This window comes from Catharus ustulatus, chromosome 17, assembly GCF_009819885.2.
Source record: "Catharus ustulatus isolate bCatUst1 chromosome 17, bCatUst1.pri.v2, whole genome shotgun sequence".
Taxonomy (NCBI): Eukaryota; Metazoa; Chordata; class Aves; order Passeriformes; family Turdidae; genus Catharus; species Catharus ustulatus.
The window spans coordinates 6,322,638-6,337,198 of NC_046237.1; the positions used below are offsets into that span (position 1 = coordinate 6,322,638).

The 14,561-nt window shown below is 46.8% G+C and overlaps 1 protein-coding gene across 11 annotated transcripts in view; it reads right to left on the reverse strand.

The window, feature by feature from the left end:
* The window catches only part of KCNQ2 (potassium voltage-gated channel subfamily Q member 2), a 73,378-nt gene that overhangs the window by 21,711 nt on the left and 37,106 nt on the right, over window positions 1-14,561 (reverse strand). For 5 of the 11 annotated variants that reach the window (XM_033074940.1, XM_033074941.1, XM_033074939.1 and 2 more), the window contains 3 exons: window positions 13,801-13,869; window positions 12,081-12,110; window positions 6,645-6,698 (listed from right to left, as the gene is read on the reverse strand). In XM_033074940.1, coding sequence (XP_032930831.1) covers window positions 6,645-6,698; window positions 12,081-12,110; window positions 13,801-13,869 — 153 coding nt within the window. The remainder of the gene's footprint in view (window positions 1-6,644; window positions 6,699-12,080; window positions 12,111-13,800; window positions 13,870-14,561) is intronic. The other 6 variants (XM_033074948.1, XM_033074949.1, XM_033074944.1 and 3 more) reach the window with 2 other exon arrangements.

Here is a 14,561-nt window from a genome sequence, read left to right on the forward strand (position 1 = left end):
ACTGATCGACTCTGATCACGGGTTAGGAAGCTTTTCTTTCACAACTGCCTTCCAAAACACTATGGCTAATAAGAAAATACCAATTTAAAAAAACCCCAAACCATTATCTTAAAACTTTTGTGCAAACACTTCACTTCTGGTGCTCAGATCTGTCCTTTTCCTTTCTTCAGCTCCTGTATTTTCTCCCTCTTAAAACATAATCTGCCCCCTTTATAAATTCCAAAGAGTTCCTCTTTATCCAGTTACATATTGAAACACATAAATACAAACACTGTACAGCTCCTTTGTATGCTATAAAAATCCCATCTAAAAGCTATCTGCCATCTCCCTGGGGGTCTGCTATGGGTGTCATAAACATGGAAAGCAGAATTTGAAAACTCCAGAATATGGCACTTTAATGCCTTTTTTCCCTACTAGCATCCTTGCAATTAGGGTTGGAAAAGAAGATCTCACTAGGAAATAGTGACCACCCAGCTCTAATTAGTTTCCAAATTCTGAAATTTGCATTTAAAGCCTTTCACCCAAATGAAGATGTTGAATTTTCATGTGAGAATTTAAGACCAAAGCAATTTTGTAAATCTTTATGAAACCACAAAGTTTATAAAGACAGCATTGGGGAAAGCAGACTGCAAACAGTTTGGGATAATTTCAAATTTTCTTAATAGCAATCGATGATTAAACTCCACTGATTAGAGGTTGGACAACCAGTGCAAGATACTTGCACAAATAGCCAATATTTCATATACAGGTATATCAAAACTGAGTGAAGACAGGGATTTAATTCCCAGCATTCTGTACCATTGCAGCAGCCACTTCTCATTCTGCTGCCAACCCTCTGCCGCAATTTGCGGGAAGAACATTTCAGAAATTTTAATTTCCACGTCACCAACCAAAGACCTGCTTTTCTTTTGGTGCATCTTTCAGCAACACCAACTTAAAAGTCAGAGCCTTCTTTGCCTTCAAAACTGGCCCAAGTTTCTTCAATCAGAACTTGGCTGCTGGTTTTGAAGTGAAGCTTTTTGCTCCCTTTTCCCAGGCGCCGGCTGTTCCCTGCTGACAGGAGCAGACACCAGCTCTGGCCAGAGAAGGAAGATGTGACTTGAGGACACTCAGGGAGCAGATTTGTCGAGTAAGAAGGTGCTATTTTTACAGAGTCACTTCACATTGTGAGACAACAAACATTTACAGGGAGAGAAAGGTGCTTAGGCAGCGTTTTGCAGAGTTGTGTGGGGAGGGCATCCCCTGGGCTGCAGGGAAGGGCTGGCTGGGATCACAAGCTCAGCAGCAATTTCACATTGAAGGATGGATTGGAGGGAAAATAAAATTTGCTCATGACTAAATAAAAAAAGGCAGAATTATTCCAATTAAAGAAGAATTTTAATTCAGGTAAATGCTGGGGATTGGATTTCCAGTGTGGTGCAGGGTCTGTCTGAAAGCCATGGGATCAGAAGAGCTGAAATCCAGGTCAGAGGTACAAATCCACACAGGAATCTGGGAACAAGCACATGCCTAAACACCTTTCTGGATGTAAGCCCTGGTTACTAATGCTACCAAAACCATTGTACATAATGAGCCAAAGGTTTAAAAGAAATTCTTAAAAATTTCTTGGGTTAGAAACCAGATTGAAATTTTGTCATTTGATTCTAAATAGGCCAACTGGATCTTTTCTCTTTATTTTTGTTGATTTTACAGAGTAATATTTCTTGAATCCACTGTGTTTCAGTAGCACTATTCCTTTGAATTACCTTTTTAAAAATTAAGTTTCATAAAAATGCTTTAGCAACACAGCAATATTCAGGATTCAAAGTGATCTCTTTGTGCCCTATCCTTTGCTGAGTTTCTCCCATCACCAATCCCAGCATAAAACCAGTTGCCTTTCACTGAGTATGGCAGGGCCTTTTCCTTGGAGCCCCTTTTCCATTCCCACAACAAATGTGCTACCAATGTTTGCAGGAATCACAAAAAGCAAAAGAGAGAGGGTTGAACTTTGAGAGGGATAGAAGCAAAGAGTTTCAAGCCTGAGAGCATGAGGACCAACACATTAAAAAATCTCATAGCAATCTGATGAACAATTAAAATCTGGGTGGATTTTGTTCCCAAGTACTCACTAAGGAAAAAAACCCAACACTTAATGTAACCTCTTTGTTTTAACATAGACAACACGAGACACCATGAACAATTATTTGAATTTTTCCCTCTGCCATGCAATTCCCTCATTGGAAACGACACCTGGAATCACATGCAAGTACAATCCCTGCAGAGGAGGATGCTGCTGGGGTCTGCAGGAGCTGGTAGGAAAAAATCCCAAAGAAATACAGACATACATAGGGATAGATGTCAGCTAATCCAAGATCATGTTCTCACTCAACCAGAAAGTCATGCAGAGAGATGCAGAGTGTCTCAGGGAGGTGTTTGGATGTCACTCCAGGATGGTAAATGAGCCTCAGTTGGGTGGGGAGTGTTGGTGACACGGAGGGGAGGACAGCAGGGACAGATGGACACTCTCAGTCATGACAGAGCACGGGGCAGGAGCTCTGCTCGTGCCAGGGGAAGGAAGGGAAAGGGAACTGTGGCTTTGCAACCAGAGGCACAGATTAGGGGAAGCCACAACAGCCTAACAGGGTGTGTGATTTAATTCTAGGTCATACCCACTCCAAATGGCATCTGTGAAAACAGATTTGATAGCAAAAAGTTACCTTTTCAGGCTGACTGTGGGGGAGGTTTATAGATATTCAGGTTTTGACTTGAATTTAACAAAGGATAGAAACTGAGCTGATTTTTCTCTGTTGCCAGTCAAAAAACGAGAGTCCATGCTGGAGAAACTGGATGATGTTCACTGCTGTAGTGGACTTTTTTGGTGAAGTCCAACTGCCCAGCACTCAGCAGAGAAATGTGCAAGTACTGACCTTCAAAATGAGCTGCCATCAGCCTCCTTAGGATGCCAGGGGTTTAAGCTCCTGTTTGAAATGCTCTGGTTTGGGGTTCAGTCCAGTTCTCTATAGTATTAAATCAGCACTTTAAAAAAATGTGGACTCATTACATTAGCAGTGATTTTAGATCAATAAAAAGTATCAGTTGTAAGGTCTTGTCATTGATTTTAAACTCTGCTTGAGCCATTACTTCATTTTCTTCTCAGCTAGCCAGAATGGGGCAGACTAGCACACACTCAGATCCATTTCCACATCCAAACTCAACCAGTATCAGTGCTCATTCTTCTGAGAAGCTGTGGCCAGGAGAAAAAGGTTGTCTCCTGTTGGTAAATGAGGGGCTTTTTTTAAATCAAGAGTTTGTGCTGAGCTCGTGGCATATGAGAACAACTCATTAAAACCAGGCAGGAGTGCCAGGAGTGAGTGATGGCCTTTGTCACTGTCACTGGGCTCCAGCCTGCCTGCTGGTGTGAGTAAGAGGCAGAAACCAATTACTGGAGGCATGAAGGAAGGGAAAATAAAACTGTGTATGCAAAATTTGCCATGACTAAAACAGAAACCAAGAGAGGGGCCAGCTCAAGCCTGGTTTGCCTCCAGCTATTCCAGAAAAAACACTGTTAAAAGGTGAACTCAGCCTAGAGAACACAGTTTCTAGAAACAGAGATACCTGGGTGTAAGTGAAACAGAACATCAGCCAGGGATTGTGTCATGGTGAGTAATCCCTCTCCTTTTCCTCATCCACAACCATTGGATGGGAGCCACTGCTGCTGTGATGGCAAAGCTGGAGTTGCACCATCCCTGCAGCCACCACTCAAGCAGAGAAACGCACAAAAGGGACGAGAGAAGGGACACTGGAGCCAGACTCGTGTCTGGAGCCTTTGCTGTCCTGCAGCATTCTGTGATAATCACCCATCTCTTCCTAATTCCCAGCCCTCTTCTCCAGACTGCTGTTGAGTGCAGTCAGACACCACATCAGCCACATCCTGCATCTCCTCCTGGCTGTTTGCTGTTTGCCAGCTCGGCTGTTCTGCAGCTGGGGGCAAAGCAAAGCAGCCAGGCTGCCCCTCCGAGCTGGCTGATCATTCCCAAACCAGCCTTTAAGGAACCTGCTCCACCCAGAGCCACAGGCTCTGAAGGGCTCTGAAGGGCTCTGAAACACCTTCCCTTCACTGCTCTGAGTGCCTCCTCTTCCCACTGAGAGGTGCCCTCATCTCTGAGTGTGCCAGCAAAGTCTCTTACCAAGCAGAACACGATACAGCTGATAATCTGCCTTGGTGTAGCTACATTACTGTCTAAAAATGAATGTGTTATTGCATTTATTGACTAAAGATCATTGGTTTAGTACATTAAGAAACCACAGCTTCTAAGGAGTTTCCTATTAATTTGCCTACATTGAGTTTTCCATGATTGCCTCGTTGTGTGCTGTTATTTCGTTATGTGCATCCTAGATGAAGGCTTTTAGCACTCAGCCTGAGCTGCATCAAAGTGCTGGCATCTGCCCCAAGGGTTTGTGCACTGGGGATTGGTGGCAGACACCCAAGGGTCCAGAGAAACAAGACATCTGAATTATTTTTACATCCCTTCACAGTTAACCCACAGTTTTACTAAAGCACAGGGTGTGTAACACTACATTCAGGATGGATGCAGGAAACAAAGATGCTCTTGTAGCTACCCCAAAGTTCAAGGCTCCTTTTGGACTGGAAGAACCACAGTCTGCCATCCTCCTTTTCAGACTCTCCAATAGATTAAGAAGATATTGAGGTAACACTTTGTTTCATCCTCCCTTTCCCTTGCAGAACTCAAGACAGGGGAGATGAAATGAGGAGCACAGTGGGAAGGATTTCAGTAGAAAACAGAAAAAAATTACACTGACTTTAGCAACTAAAAATCCATGCCTAGGAAGACATGCAAGGAAGACACTGAGCTCAGAGTGGCTGATTTTCCAGAAAACAGAACTAGACACGAACAGATGAGAGGACAGATTACGAATAGCACTGCTCATTTTCACCTCTGCCAAAAACAACCTCAGTGTTAAGCAACTGAGAGGAGGCTTTCTCTGGAGAGGAGTCCCTGCTCACACTGCACCTCCACACATAAACCAACCTCACCTGGCAAATGGAAACACCACAGAAGTCAGGATCATTTTGTCCAGCTAGACTATTGATGAAATCTTTGCCATTTGTCTTGAAATGCTGCCTGTGCAACTGATGATCACCCAATATTTACCCACATTTTTCAAGGCTAACCTTCAAGGAAGGCCACAGCACCACCAAATATGTAGCAGGAGGCTGACTCAAAGGTTCAGGCTATTTATCCAGATGTAAAGGATTTCCTACCATGGAGAAACTGCTTTTTATGTGCCCTAGATCATGCCCCATTCCTCTTTGTTACCCATTCAGAGATGGGATTTACCACTCTACCTCTGAGCACCTGGTACACGCAAACCTCAGCCATGAGTCCTGCCCTCTAGACTGACAGAGAATAAAAAGAGCCAGCAGGTCAAAAAATAGCAAGAAAAGAAAAGATACAGGTTGAAACAATTAATGAAGAAAATCAGAGATACATATACTGTTAGAGCTGCAGTTTTGTACTTTCAAAGCTTTGTAGTTTGTTGGCTTTCTGAGGGATACAGAGACTGGTGATTTTGAGAATTAAAACGGACTCCAAAAATAGAGCATGCAAAAATTCCGAGTTCACAAACATGCGGCATCACTCAGTGCCCTGCCACTCCTGGGCTGTCCACCTGCCTGGCTGCGGGGCGAGGAGCTGGGGGTCCCCTGCCAGCATTCACAGCATGCAAACTCTGGGCAGTGGGAGATCAAGAAGGTGCATGTTTGCTGCTGAGGAGCAGGGGTGGGGGCAGAGACTCTTCTAGTGCAGGTGTGGAAGTATTTCTGCACAAGGAAGATAAGATCCATGTGTCTGTGTATGTGGCCGTGGGCGCACTAAGGGATGCTCGCTGGGAAGTCCCTGAAGACACCTCGCAGTTGTCAGCTGGATGAAAAAGATGCAAACCCTGCTTGTACAGAGCCCTGAGCTAAAGCTGTCTGTCCCCCTCTGTCTGGAAACAGAACCATTCACAAGGCCAATGTCAACGCTCAGGGGAGCCCTGTCCCCTGCGCCTGGCGGGACAGGCTGAGATTAGTCCTTCTCTAGCTGCGTAGTAGAGGTGCTAGATAGGCAAGCTGTGGCTTCCAAAGGCCACCAGGCTAGGAAAGGTCAATTTGTCACGGTCAGAGAGCCAAAGGAATGGTGACTGAGCAGAGGCAGGAAGCTGGTAGTTCTCATGCTGCTAACTGGACGTTGCTGTACAGTGCAAGTCCATTCGCAAGGATTCCCTGGACCTTGAGGAGGGATGGAGTGATAGGGAGGAAGGAATCCTTTTAAAAAAAAAAAAATTGAAATTTTTCATTTTCCTTTTTTTTTTTTTAAATTTTCCATTATTTGTTAAACTTCATTTCCTGGCCTCCTCCCTTGCTGAGCAGACACTGGCTTGGCTCGCCCAGCCCAAATTCCCCATCCTCATCCCTTCGCTTCGTGTGCTCTGCACAACTGGCAGCCAGGGAAGGCTCTTCCACCTTTTTGTTGTTGTTTTTTTTTTACTCATCTAGTACCTCTATTAAGCAGAGAAGTGATCAGAACGGGTGGTAGCAGGGTAGAGGGAGAATGAGCCGTGCAGCTTTTGATTAGTTTCGTGCGACGCATTTCCCGTGGTACCTAGAGTTTCCTGAGCAGCATCCGCATAGTGACTCTCTGCACGGTTTGCTTTTACTGGAAATGAGGGGAGAGTAAAAATTAGACCTGGAAGCAAATGCCAGACAGGAAACTTTTGATTATGGACTCTAGGTTTAAAAGACAGGTGTTTTGAGGGCCGGGTTCATGACAGGATTGTTCTGTTTGAGTGTTCGGTGAGGAAAAAGAAAGTAAATCAAAAATCAAGAGGGTTTCTGAAATTTGTTTCATTGTGGTCAGTAAATTAATTATTAGAGATGCTCTAATAATTCTGCTCATTGAGTTGGTGGCGTGAGTTTATCTACAATTAACTGCAGGAAGATTTTTCATCTATATTGGAAACAAAAAAATACTCTGTTCTTCCTCTAAATATATTTTTAAAAGTAAGTTTTTTTCAAATTGCGTAAACCATGGAAAGCTTTAACTTGTTTTGTCAAATAATATCAAAAAAGCTCAAATTTCTTCTTTTTTATCCCCCAAAAAATCCCCACTCACAGAGAGAGCTAGTTCATATGTGAATTATTCACTTTCCATATGGGAAATACCATTATATCAAGCCTGGCATTGGAAAAAACCAAAAACAGATAAAAAACAGGGTGTGGTGCAGTCCCTTATGGGAAGGCAGCTGAACATCTGTGTTCACACATCTGGTTTTTGTGAAGATTTTCAGACAGGCCCTACCACTTCTGGGGAGTTGCTGACTCTGAGGCGGCACCACCACAGCTCCATCCCAAATGGCTGCTCAGGCACTGCCCTGCCAGAAATCCCCACCAGCACCAGGGTCCTCCACGCCATGGAGCAGCCCTCTACCTGTGGAAGGGGAATGACGTGGCCCCATCACCCCACCAGGCCACCAACCACCAGCAGGCAGCTCTTGCTGAATTTATGGGCAGATTGGGAAGGCTGAAGGGCACCAAATCCCAATCTTATTTTACACTTGAGCTGGGTAATCAGAGGAGCTCGCAGGCACAGCATCCCATGCAAGCTCAGCATCCTAGGGATTCCTCAGGTGTCCACAATGGGATCCTGCATCCCCGGGTAGCCCCAGGGGCTGGAGGTGCTACCAGGGCTGTCCTGGAGCTGGCATGGGAGGGGGAGATGGAGCATGCAGGGCCTCAGGGAGACGCGTGGGTTTCTCTCCTCTCAGTCTCCTCTGCAGTCCCTCCAGAAAGATGCAGTTCCTTCCGTGCAAATAATCCGCTCCCCTCAAGGGAACTGATTATTTCCAGATTACTGTCAGTCCCAGCATGAGTCTCTGACACCAGTTACATTGGTTAGAAGGCCAAACACCAGCCCAGGCTCACGTGGCCCGTGGGGTTCCCATGACTGGCCCTGGTTTCCACGGGCAGTAGAGGTTTGGGACACCTCAGACATCCTTGGCTGCATGAGCAGGGGCCCACTGAGTCAACCAAAGGCATCCTCCAGTGCGTACAGAAGCCTTAATCACACCCCTGAACAGAGATCCTGGGGTTGTGTGTATCTCAGACAGACATATACACACACTGAGAGAGAGATATACACACAGATAAACACACACAGTACGAGGGACCCAGCCCAGCACTCACCCAGAACATGGCCAAGTCCTGCTGGGCTCACTGGGGCAAGGACAAACCACAGCTGAGAACAACCTTCCCAACAGGTTCCTCTCATTACCTACAGCACTGAACTCATGCTGGACAAAGTAATCTGAGTTTTAGCTCCCCACTTCCCTGCAATCCTTCTGTTTATTTTTCTCTGATATTAATGTGTATTACGATCATTTGGTTCATTAATTTTCAGCTTTTCACCCAATCGCATTTTGGAAAATGCAAGAGGAAGAAATGTGGTTGTAGATGCCTTCAGATGTTTCTCAAACCATCTGTTAAAGAGCATCTGAAGCCCACATTTCACACAGGAGCCTCCATAGCCCTGGCAACCATGTGTCTGCCTTTTTGACATAACAATCAAAGTAAAACAAACAGAAACGAGATGCCACAGCTAATTTTGAGCCTGATCAACAGAAGAGTGATCACCCCCCATTACCACTCTGATCTGCTGGCTTTCTGCAGCAGCAGGGGTGAGAAAAGCCCTAGCACAGAGCAGACCCCTTCCCAGGGGACAGAGAGACAGTGGATTTGGATTTGTGGCAGCAGTGTGGTCTGGGAGATGGGATGGGTGCCAGTGTCCCACAGCACAGCCAGCCTGGGGAGGGCAGGGGCAGGGCTGGGACAGGGTGGACACAACACCCAAGGTGATGGGCAAGGAGGCTCTGAAAGTGTTTGTTTTATAAAGGGAGAAAAATAAAAAATGGGGAAGGGGTATATAGCATGTAGAAAAAGGCCAGCATCTCTTCTGCTCATCCCAGCCTAGGCTCCACCTCGGGGGGAGGTGAGCTCCTGGCCCCCAAGCAAATCAGCACAGTGCGTTCCCAGCACTCAGATGTGGATGCAGACAAGCTCGTGGTGGAAAAACACAGCAGAAACCATAGAGAAAGGACATAACCTGTCTCTCAGATCAGCCCTCCCATTTTATGCCAAGACTAAATCAAAAGCCACCCAAGAGAAATTGCAGGTGACCCCGAGGCTCTGCCACACTGACCCCATCACCTCCTCATGTCCTCCCAGCCCAGCAGCTGCTCTCCCAGGGCTGTGTGGGCAGAAATCAGCACGGCCACAGCAGCACTGGGGACAGAGGGCAGGACCCCAACAGCCACTCTGTGCACTGGCAGAATGCTTGGGACAATGTCTATCCTGCATAGCATAATCCCATGTGCCATGCCAGCAACCCTTCTCTAAACTGAAATATAAAAAGGTGAAAAGTAGTGAAAAAGCTCCTTCTGTTCCATTTGCTGCAGGGGGGTTGTGGTGTATTGGTTATGGGAAGAAGGATACAGGAAATCAGCCACTCCCTACACATCAGGAGAGCAGGAGGAAGATCCAGCTACCTCCAGGTGTAGGATTATTTCCTTACAGCCATGGAAATGTAAAGTGGAAAATCCTTTCCCAGCTGAAGCAGTGAAAATGTGGAGCTGGGGTCTGCTAAGAGAGACAATTCATCCCCAGGAGCTTCCTGAGTGAAGCATCAGCAGCAAGTGGGTGATTAACTGTCAGGTGGGCAGAGAAACAGGATGAGTTCTCTTTTCTAAGGGCAGGATGACACACTGAGCATCACCGGGAGGCTGCTGGAAATTCGAGTGGGTGGAAGATTTGGGAAGTGAATGTAAAAAACCCAGAAAATTTTATTGGGGAAAACAGGCAATTTGGGCACCCCCAAATGAAAAATTCCTTCCTGAGGTCTAAGGCATTATCAGATGGAAGGAAAAGGACAGTGGGAACAGGTAGAATTGGTGTTGTCCCAACAGAACAGAAGGAAGGGGCTTTGGTGCTGCCATGGCAGCAGAACTGAACGATATGGAATAAACTCTAAAGCTCTGCACAGCAGCTGCAGACCCTCAGCTTAAGCCCTTCTTGGGCTGGGGTTTAGCAACAAAACCCATCGGTGTCACAAGAGACAGATGCACCACAGGAGCAGGAAACAGCACTTGGAAATTACTCTGATGAAGGACCTATAAATAGTAAAAAATACTCTGAAAAAGGACAGGGAAGGATTATTTTTACTTCTTTCTGTGACATAAGGTCGAGAAAGCAGAAAATGATCCGGGGAAAAACCTGCAACCTCTACAAAGAAATATTGTACACAACTTCAGGTTTCAAGTAAATAAATATGAACCCTGCAAGACAGGACCAAGATTGAAAAACTAGAAATAAGGCTAGTGACTGAGAAATAAGACTATTTCTTGTGATTGCAGGGATGCTGGCTGGTGTTTCCCTACAAGGGACTGTCAGATTTCCTTGGCTATGGAGCAGATGGGGCTGAACATGGATTTTACCTCATTGCAATGTAAGAAATGTAGATTCACCCTTTGATGCATCCAAAGTTTATCACTGGCTGAGGCAGGGCAGCAGAGCAGCCAGACCCTGGGATGAAATTCTGACCCTCCTGATGCCACAGGCAGGTGGCCAAGATTTCAGCCTTGGTTTGCTCCCAGAGAGCCCTTCCCAAGTAATGCTCCCTGCTTTAATAATGCTGGGTGGAGGCTGCTTCCACTCAAGCTACACTTAAGACCTGAAGCAGAAAAATAAATAAATAAGTAAATCTGGATAGTTGAAACATGATCTTGGAGATTTGGGTTATTTAGCAGGAAAGTAGATGGAGTGCTACAAAGGTTCTTCTTGCAAAGAAAAGCTCAAATGAATGACAAAAAAAAAAAAAAAAAGAAGGAGGGGGGAGAGGGAGAAGGAAGGAAAGATGAAATTTTCCACCCTTTAGTCAGCACTATCTCTACCCAGATATCTTTGGTTGGCTTTTATGCCAAGGAAAAATTAGTTTCTGGCCTCTTATAAGCTAAGAGGCATGGCAGAGAGGTACATCTGCAGAATGCCAGGCTCTAGCTGTACTTCTGAAAAATTTATTCATTGTTTACAAAATTTAGGCTGAAAGCTGTGTTTTGAGGAATGAGATGGAAGATCTGAAAGCCAAGCAGATGATCTCCACTGATCATCACTTTGTGTCTCATCAGCCAAGAAAAAAAAAGAGATTCAGTTCCAGAATTATTTTTTTTTAAGAACTGGAAAATATAGGACAAAAAAAAAAATCCCAGAATGAAATACTTCTAAGTGGATGAAGAGTGTCCTAAAAGTATCCCAAACACCAGCCCTGTTGGCTCCCTGGGAGTTGTGAAGTGAGAAAAGCTGTACCACGAGTGAGATTTGCAGCTGCCCTTGGAAGGTGCTCGCCACGACCCAGAGCACGCTCTGCACCGTGGGCTGGAGGCGTGGAGGGAAGATGGAGCAGGGAAGGCGCTTCCTCCCCATGGTGGGGCGGACAAAGGGCGGCTCTGCCATGCCAGAGAGCCCCCAGGTGTCCCACGGAGCAGCAGGTCCACGCTGTGCCCCACAGCCAGAGGAGCTCAGGAGTTGCCACCGTGGCGATGTGGTGATGGCTTCGTGTCCCCTGTGTCCCCTCTGCCCAGCACAGGTGACAGAGACACAGCAAAGCCTCACCTGCCCCCGGGCACGTGTTGAGCCTGCGTTACACCGAGATACTCAGCTACAACCCCAGCAATGAAATAAAATAAAGAAGCATAAACCAAAGCCCTGCTGTCACCCCGTGAGTGTCTGCCAGCTCTGCCTGTGCTGCCACACTCTCCATTCCCCCCCAGCCTCGCTACCCTGCAGCTCCAGCCCCAGGCAGGCTGGAGAGAAGGAAGATATGATTTAAGGTCCAGCATACACGTAGATACATCGGACTGCACAGCACAGGAAAAGCACGGTAATACCTAGGAATGCTTCCCTCGATGGTGCCACGACATGGTACACACACGCACACACACAGAAATCTACAGGGAATGCATGGGGATGGCGTGTTGGCAGTGATACAGACCTTGGCGATGGTTCAGGCTGCTGCTCTTTCCTTTAAACAGAAGCAATAGTACATTAGCATGGTGTCAGGTGGCAAAAGATGTTGCTGCTTCACTGTTAAAACATAACGAAACGACAATACCAAACAATACAACTAAGTGGAAGTTGTGGACAGAAGAAAGGGAAAGGAGCACTTAATTCCTGGAGTTTCTGGCCCAGACAGAAGATCACTGGAGACTCACACAACCTCAGAGAAGACACATACAACGCACAGGGTTGAAGATTTCACCCCAACCCATCCTTGTGCCTACGCACCACCGAGACACCTGAGGGTCGTGTGATTTGTGTGAGCACAGGAGGACTTCTGTGGGCTCAGAGAGCGGCCCCCTTCCTTTGGAAATGCACTGCCCTCATGTTTCTGCACATGGGGAAGGGTTTGAATGGCTCCCATGACCTTGGTGCATTCGCTTTTCCTCCCTGGCCATTGGGACAGAGCTCACGTCAGATCTCCAAATGCACGGATTCACAGCGGATGCTGGGATTGGACGTGGGTGGGAAGGAGCATGGACCCCTGCCCTGGCATCCTGACACCTCAGCTTGGGTTTATGCCTCCAGAGCCTTTGGCAGCTACTTTACCAAAGCAGTTGGCAAAGGTGACATGGAGGGAGTGGGACACCACAATCCGTGTTTGCAGTTTCATATTGCGATCCAAAACTGGACTGCCCTGAAAAATCATTAAGGACAAAGTGAGCTAAATGCCCCAAAAGGGCAGCCAGGACACTGCAAGCCATGCTGAGGCCACACTGAAAAATACCCCTCACCTCCACTGACCAGGCATTGTGGTGGCATTTCCCTCCAGCAATGAGGAAAACCTGCTCTGCCTTCAGCTGCTCTGATTCACACTCCTACACTCAGCAGCGACCACTGAGACCTGCACAGAGCCCAGCCCCTCTCCCTCACCTAAAGGCAGCAGCCTGGAGAGATGAATAAAAATCTCTTTTCTTCCCTCTGCTTTTTGCTCAGAAAAGCTTGGAAGCCCAGCCTCAGTCACTAGCTCAAATATTCACATTTTAAGATGTTCAGGCTGATCCAGGGGTGCACAGCCCAGGGCCGGCCCCATCCCACACCTCCCAGCTGGCCCCGATGCCCACTGGCACCTCTCCATCCCTCCCAGGATCTGCACATCCCCATTCACCAACAGGGCAGCCTTGACCACTCAGAAACCCCAAGAATTACCAAAACCCCCAAGAATTACCCCTCCCAAGCAGAGGGTGAAGGTGCAGGACTCCCACCCTCCTGGAGGATTCACGTAAACCTTGCCACAGCCAATTTAGCAAAAATATCTCACTGCTGCAACCTTGCCTGCTGGCACTGGAGGGAACAGAGAATGAATTAAAACATCCTGGGCTCAAGTGTCCTCTGAGTGTGGTGAGGAGCAGAAAGGTCAGAGGAAAACTGGGATCACAACCTCCATCAGCCCCTTTGAGAAAACGACTTTGAGTTGTCAGTCAAGTACCATGACATTAATCCAGAGCCAAGTTAGGCTGAAGGAATTCATGTAGAGCACAGGAGAGGGGCAGGGAGGAGGTCACTGAGTGACCCATGTGGGACCAGCTGTCAAACCTCTTTCATCTTCAAGGATGTCCATATGCAAAAGGCAGGAAGGAAAAAAAGAAAAAAGGAGAAAAAGGAAAATATTGCAAAGTGTGTGCGTTCCAAACTCTCTTAACTCTGCTGCTAACCTGAATGTCAGTCCTGACTTGCTCTTCAGGTTCCTCAGGAGCTCCAGCTGGTTCAGAGGAGGGATGAGTCTAGAGGGAGAAAACAAAGAGCATTAATATCCAGACAGAGCTGATTCCAGAGCCTCCTGTCTCGGCAACTTCCCCTGCTGCCCCATCCTTTCAACCAGAACCAGCTTTGAGCCACCAACTGTAGCTGGGGGACAGCTCAGGAAGGATGGAGAGGGGTTTGGCTGCTACTTCCAACAGTGTCCTAAGGCAGAGCATGGGTAAGAGAGAGAGTGTGACAGCAAGAGAGAGAGAGAAACTTGTCTGCACCACTGGATTTTGAACCTCCCCAAAAGCAAGCAGCTGCCAGGGTCCCTGGGCAGCCCATGGTGTTCTGGCAGAACTGTAGTCTGGCAGGTTGGCATTGCTAAATGGAGAGAAACTCCAGATTTGGGGGAAAATAGCAAAACTCAACCTTGCTGCTCATGGGGATGTGGGAAGGCATAGGAAGGAGCAGCAGAGGAAACAAGGAGCTGGGGTTGGGAGCATCCCAGGAGAAACACCAGTGTGCTCCAGGGTCGAGTTTAACCAATTCCCTGCTCTCCATGTCAGGTTTTGCCCCAAAATGAGACAAAATCTTGTGTCACTGCCTTCCAGAAACCACAGGTTTCCTTATCTTCTCGTCTCAAAAAAAAAAAAAAAAAAAAAAGTAAATCTCACAATGGGAATCCTGGTAAGAATTAAAAATCCAGTGAACAAACTTCTGTGGTCTATCC